Below are 6409 nucleotides of genomic sequence, written 5' to 3' on the forward strand. Positions count from 1 at the left end.
CTGCCAGAAGGCCTCGGCGCTGGACCTCAGTGTCTGGGCAGAACGATGGGGGTGGCGACGCTCCTTCAGATATACTGGACCGAGGCCGTTTAGGGCTTTAAAGGTCAGCACCAACACTTTGAATTGTGCTCGGAAACGTACTGGGAGCCAGTGTAGGTCTGCCTGGTATTACTTATTTCCTGGGGGAAGGAACTTCTTGGTGGGATTACCCAGTTGTAGGGAGAGGGCTTGTTGGTGCTTAGAATCCCTGATTGAAGTGGTTTCCTTCTCTCCCTCCCTAGACCGGGATCCTTCCGCCTTGCCCAGGCATTCCCACGAGGACCCCCATAACTCAGGACCAGGGCAGAGGCCCCGCTTCTTCCGGCAACACCCTGGGCGTGCCTTGTACCACTTCCCGCGGACGGTCCCTCAAATGCCCCCTGGAAGCTGCTCTTCGACGCTCCCCCACGGACACCCTTTCTTCCACTCCCCGGAGCTCTCCCAGCTGGATTTGGGGACCATGCATTACTTGCCCTATCGGCCGGTGGGCTTTGAGCCTCCTTGGTGTAGCCGCCAGCCCTCCCTCACCCGAGGCCTGCTGGTTCCTCAGCGCCAGGACTCTCTGGGCTGTGAGCCGGGCCTGCCCTCCCACCGGACCTGCCTGCTGCAGCACCAGCCTTCCTGCCGAGGCCTCCGGGGGCCCCTCGTGGCCAAACCCAGCCGTGCCATTCCTCCGCACCGGGGTATCCGCCACGGGCGGCATCATCACCACCACAGCAGTGGCTCCGGGGAGAGTTACCTCACGGAGCCCAGTGGCTACCTCCCTGACGGACCCGGGAGTGACTCCAGCTCAGGTCCTTGCCATGGATCCTCCAGTGATTCCATGCTGAATTGCACGGACGTCAGCCTCCAGGCCATCCACGGAAGCTGCTCCACTTTCCGCAGCTCCCTGAGCAGCGATTACGACCCATTTGCCTTCTGTGGCTCTGAGAAGTCAGCCGCAGAAAGCTGCCCCGCGACCTCTCCGCCGTGGAGGGACCCACGGCCTCCGCCGGCGGACTCGGTGACAGCAGGCCGGCCGCCAGTGGCCAGTAGCCATGTCCATTACCACCACCACCTCCACAGGCACCACCATTACGGACGCTGCCCCCCAGACTGTGCCAATGGCCAAGAACCCAGTTCGCGGAAGGCAAAACCTCCAAGGGCCAAGACAGGATCTCATGGCGCCCAGGCGCAAAGACGGACAGAGAAAATGCCTTCGCCAGAAGGGGGATCTGCCTCCCTGGAGGCCTCTTCAGCCAGACAGTCCACTTGCTTGCCGCAAGGACAGCCAGAGTTTTCCACAGCAGACAGGTCAAACCTCAAAGCAGCAGACAGTGGTGCCATTGGGCCATGGACGTCTCAGAAACACTGTTTGCAAATCCATCCCAGTAGAAGGAGATGGAAATGCCCCCTCAAGGCTTCCCCATCCTCTTTGCCTGAAGACTCAAATGTGCCCCCTGTCTGCAGCGTTCCCAACCCTCCTGGTCCTGCTTCTGGAAGCTGCTCCTCCTCTGCAGAGGTCCAGCCTCTCTTAGAAACTGGTCCCTCCGGGCATCATTTTGCAACCTCGTCACACTCGGCCACGGAGCCTCAGGAGCAGGCGGACAGGCTGGAATGCAAGGCCATGTGTCCTGGGGAATATCCGAGGCTGGACACCATGGGAAATGATGCCAGCTTTTACCTCAGCTGCCAAATTCTGCAAGAGCTTCAGGGTAAGCCTCAGGTCTGAGGGCTGGGCTGGGGAACCTGTTGGACTCCAACTCCCATCAGCCCTAGCCAGCACAGACAGTGGTCAGGAATGATGGGAGTTGGAGTCCAGCAATGTCTGGAGGGGCACAGGTTTGCTATCCCTCCTTTAGGGTCCTCTGTAATCTTGTCTTCCATCAGCAGTTGTAAACTTGACCCAACAGAAAACTGGTTTAGGGCATTCTTAGTAGTTTCTCCACTCTCAGAAGCTTTGGGGGAGGGAGGTATGGTGACCCTAGAGAGGGCATTCTCTGGGGCAACCCCTAAGTTGTGGAATTCCCTCCCCACAGAGGTGTGTCTGCTACCTTTACTATGCAGTTTCTGCCAGGTGCTGAAGGTGCACCTCTTTACCTTGGCCTTTGAACACCTGAGAAGTATATATTAAAAGCACTCTTATCTTTATTGTAATCTCATTTTAACTGTCTTAATATTGTTGAAATCTGCCCTGGGACCTCATGCTGGAGGGTGGCTAAGAAATAATAATTAAAAAAAAAATCACCATCACCACCATCTAGCATACAAATTGAGCAAATTCAGTGAAGATGATAGCATCACAGTACAACAATGAAAATTGATCCATCAAAGATAAACAACGTGGCACATTCTAGTCTGGTTGCTCACCTTAATTTTCTAATTGCAGGGTCTAAAGACGATATCCCAGATGTTTATGAACATTCGGTTTGACACGAGGTGAACTTATTTGCTGTGTCAGGCAGCTGCAGAGAATTCAAAAAACGGCGCAGAAACTCAGCGAAGAGAATGGACTTTCTGAGTTGCCTTTCCTGTCCGCGGTGTGGTTGTCAGTCATAAGAAGCTCCTTGTCCACGCAGCCCCTGCTTCACCCACCGTTAATATCATGGTTATGCAGCTTGCTCCCTGCCTGCCTAACCTGTATGCAACATTTGACAAACATAAGCTGCCAAGGTCACTTGCCTGTTTTCAAAAAAGCTGCCATCTTTCTGGGGTAGGAGGAGACTTGGTCCTTTTGTTCCTGGTGTCAGGAGGAGCCAAATCCTTCTGAAGTTCAAGGGCGGAGAAAAAAACAAGGTGGTCCCCCCCTTCACTCTGCAGCTCTTTGCAAGTTTGGTAATCTGTGTACTGCTGAATACCAAAATGAAAACCCCAGCTAAATACACACCCCACACAAATCAGGCATGATGCAGTGCAGTTTTGAGGTCATGCAGAGAGATCAGCCCATTCTGGTCCCTCTTTCTGCCATCCTGTGTGGGATGGGGCACCCAATGAGGTTTTGGTTCAAAGCAAACGTAATTTGTAAGGATCAAGCACATAATTCCCTCTCACCAACCTGGCTAAGCTCCTGCTCCTGTCCACTTGGGAATGTTCTTCATCTTTTCAGTTTTGCACCAAATCAGATGCATGGGAGAAACTCACACAAGCTGCCCTGCCAACACTCTGGAAAGTGCAATGGTGGCACAGGAGAATTTCAAACCTGCATTACACTTTTGAGTTACGTGGGACTCTCATCAGCCTCATTGTGGCTGAGCCAGTCTCTGCTCAGAGCTTATTTGAGTTGCAAATATCAGCTGCACTAACTGAGTGTTAGCTTTAGGGAGGCTGGATCCATATACCGCTCAAAGCTTGAGCCAGGGATACCTGGACGCTTCCTAGCTGACTTTGCAGATGCCCCAAGATTTCAGTTCTTCACAGGGTAGTCCCACACCAAAGATTTCAATCCTGTTAATTTTGCCTTCCTACCAAAATATTATGCAAGCTCCCTCTTATACTATTGTCCAGAGGGAGGAGCTTTTATTTCTTGATGTCCAAGCACACATTGGTGAAAAATCCAATCCACTGCAGAGTATTTACTATATTCTGTTTTAACTGAGGAAGATAAGGAGTTGAACTTGGTAGTTAGAGCAAAAGTTTGCATGTTTATGTTTTTTACATGAGGACTTACTGCAGCTACGAGGGAATACAAACTGGTATTTAGCAAGCAGTAACACATCCCCATGCAAACAGCTGCTTGGCTGGAAGACTTTCATCTCGACACAACCTGCTTACTCAGTGGCACAAAAATGCTGTGGTATTTTACCAGTTCATAAATGATTGTCTGTGTTCACGCAGAATGTTTGGGAATGTGGACAACATTGTTATAAATAATCTCATGTGTGGCAAAAAGAGGCACAGCCATGGGTTTTTCGTCACTGAGAAATGAAACCTGAAGGGTAATATATCTGTGGTCACACCTCAGGGCATGTCCACACCACAGAGTTAAACCAGTTTAACAGTTACTGACACTGTGGACTGTGATTATGCAATTTTGCTCGCTGGATTCTCTGGATTCTTCATTCCTGAGATGCGTTTAAAAGCATCATCTCGTGGAATAAAGGCTTGAGTTGCTTTTGGCAGAGGGCATCTGAATTTCTTGGCTAGGAGACAAGAAGAGGGTGGCCTGATCAACATTTCAAAAACAAAGGAGACCCTAGAGCAACAGGGCATGTGGTCTATGGATCAATCACTGCCTTCATAGTGAAGTTATTTGAAAACCATTGCCAACCTGGTGCCCTCGTGTGGCTGATGGGAGCCATGGTCCAGAACATCTATGGAGGGTGCCAGGCTGGGCAAAGCCTGTTCTACGGGGTGGCTTCCATTTTTGCCATGCTAGGAGTACCTGTTGAATGGAGCACAATTTATCTCACGTGTAAGAGGGAAGTTAAAATGAGTACATCTTTCCTTTCTGTTCTGTTAGGGTTGCTCTGATACTGGAAAATATATTCAGAGCCAAAATGTGGCAATACAAAATGGCAGAGCTCCTTCTGATGTTTTGAAATCTCCTCTCGAAGGAGTTGCAAAGCATGGGAGTTATTTTGACTTCAGTTCTGTTTCAGTCAAAATCAACACACACTGTTATTAAGGGGAAATAAAACTACAGGATACAGTCCAGGGCCGATAGCTCCAAAGTTAAAGTTATTACAAATGGGCAACCAGCGAAGGGGTTAGATGTTGGCACCCTTCCCCCAAGATGCCTTCAGCTCCTGGCAGTCTGCTCCTTCCTCCTGGAAACCTCAGACCCTTTGAAATGTGAACGAGGAATTTATTTTTGTACTTTTTAATTACATTTCCTGAGTCTACATTGCAGGCACTTGGGTACTTTTGTAAACCAAAAAAGGAAGAAATAATGTTTATGTACATAAGTATGCAAAACGATATATTTATGTTTAAGAGATAGAGATTGTTTGAATATGGGGATATGCTCAAACCTATTTATTTTGCTAATATATTTATCCACATGTGAAGCTCTTCATGTGGCTGTTATTTTTTTCCTGTATAAAGTCACTGGGTGCCTATGTTCAAGAAGATGCCTTTTCCTCATTCCTCAGAAATAAATTATTTTTAATCTCTGTACGTTGGCTTCTAATATGCATGAGGTAAAGGGCTAAAAATGGATCAGGGATTGGTTTGGTCTTGTGTGAAGAGGGTGGGGGGACAAAAAGAAATCCTTCTGAGGATTCCTGTGTTAGCAGCACCCTGAAACAGCCCCACCTCTGCTAAATATCCTGTTCTGCTGGGGATTTGGGGCCCGGAGGGCAAGTGGTCAGAGATAACAGAGCCTCTTTCAAGGTGAAGCTGTCCATCAGGACCTTGGCCAGCTCCCAGTGGGCCCTCCGAGCTGGGAAGAGTTGTAGGGACCCCAAGGATGATGGAAGAAGCACCGTGCTGTGTAGAAGTGGGTGCTGAGGGTTCCTCCTCAAGTGGGGCATCATCTAAATCAGAGTCCACCTCAGGCCAACAATGGGGATGCTGGGAGGCAGAAGACACGACTCTATAAACAGCACACAGCTAAATCTCCTGGTGCACAGGGTTGCACAGTGGTGCTCCCGGCCACCTCCGTTTGTATCATTGGGCCATAAAGGTATGGTTACCAGGTGTCCCCATTTCCAGGGGACAGTCCCCAGATTTACAAAATCTATCCCCAGACAAAATCTGTCTCCGGAACGTCCCCGGATTTCATTTAATGTCCCTGGATTTATATTTTAAGTGGCGCAGATTTATTAGTAGGGAATGAATGTTGCGTGATTGGTTAAACGGCACAAGACACATCATGTGGGGACTTCCGGCGAGGCAAAATGGCGGGTGCCACTGCAGCGAGCAGCTCCTGCAGCCAGCCAGAGCCAACTGCGCTACCAGGCTGGCTCCGGGCTGCTGAGACTGCTGCTGCTGCTGCCAAGGGGGAACTGGGGATGCCTGGCGTGTCAACTGGGGGAACCGCTGACACCCCCCCTCGTGATCCAAATCGAGCCGGGAGCGAGAGCGCCCAGCCACCTGGCTGACTGCCCAGCGGCGCTCCGGGGCCAGTAAAAACCCTGATGCAGGCAGAAGGAAGACAGGAGAAGGAGAAGGAATAGGAAGAGGAAGGAGAAAAAAGAGGGGAGCCCTGACCTTGCTGCGCCACTGCCACCTCTGAGAAGGAGAGGTAGGAGCGCACAGGGAGGGCAAGGACACGTGGCCGAACCCAGGCCCAGCCCAAGCCTACTCCATGGTAGCTAGCGCTCCAAGAGAACAGGTTAGGGCCCAGAGGAAGGCCGCGCGACAGAGAAGACCACAGAAGAGAAGATATTACTTCTTTTCTTTTTAATATTTTTTTCTCTCTTAAAAAAAAAAAGCATCCCCGGATTCTTTG

At 50.4% G+C, this 6409-nt stretch overlaps 1 protein-coding gene across 2 annotated transcripts in view; it reads left to right on the forward strand.

The window, feature by feature from the left end:
* Window positions 1-5133, forward strand: part of RNF43 (ring finger protein 43) — a 58048-nt gene extending 52915 nt beyond the window's left edge. Inside the window, exons 8-10 of one of the 2 annotated variants that reach the window (XR_008327733.1) lie at window positions 282-1733; window positions 2408-4615; window positions 4682-5133. Coding sequence is in view for 1 of the 2 variants with exons in the window: in XM_053366707.1 (XP_053222682.1) it covers window positions 282-1733; window positions 2408-2451 (1496 nt within the window). In the remaining variant the exon portion in view is untranslated. Of the gene's footprint in view, window positions 1-281; window positions 1734-2407 lie in introns of both variants that reach the window. The other variant, XM_053366707.1, reaches the window with a different exon arrangement.
* The last annotated feature ends 1276 nt before the right edge of the window (window positions 5134-6409 follow it).

This window comes from Podarcis raffonei, chromosome 15, assembly GCF_027172205.1.
Source record: "Podarcis raffonei isolate rPodRaf1 chromosome 15, rPodRaf1.pri, whole genome shotgun sequence".
NCBI lineage: Eukaryota > Metazoa > Chordata > Lepidosauria > Squamata > Lacertidae > Podarcis > Podarcis raffonei.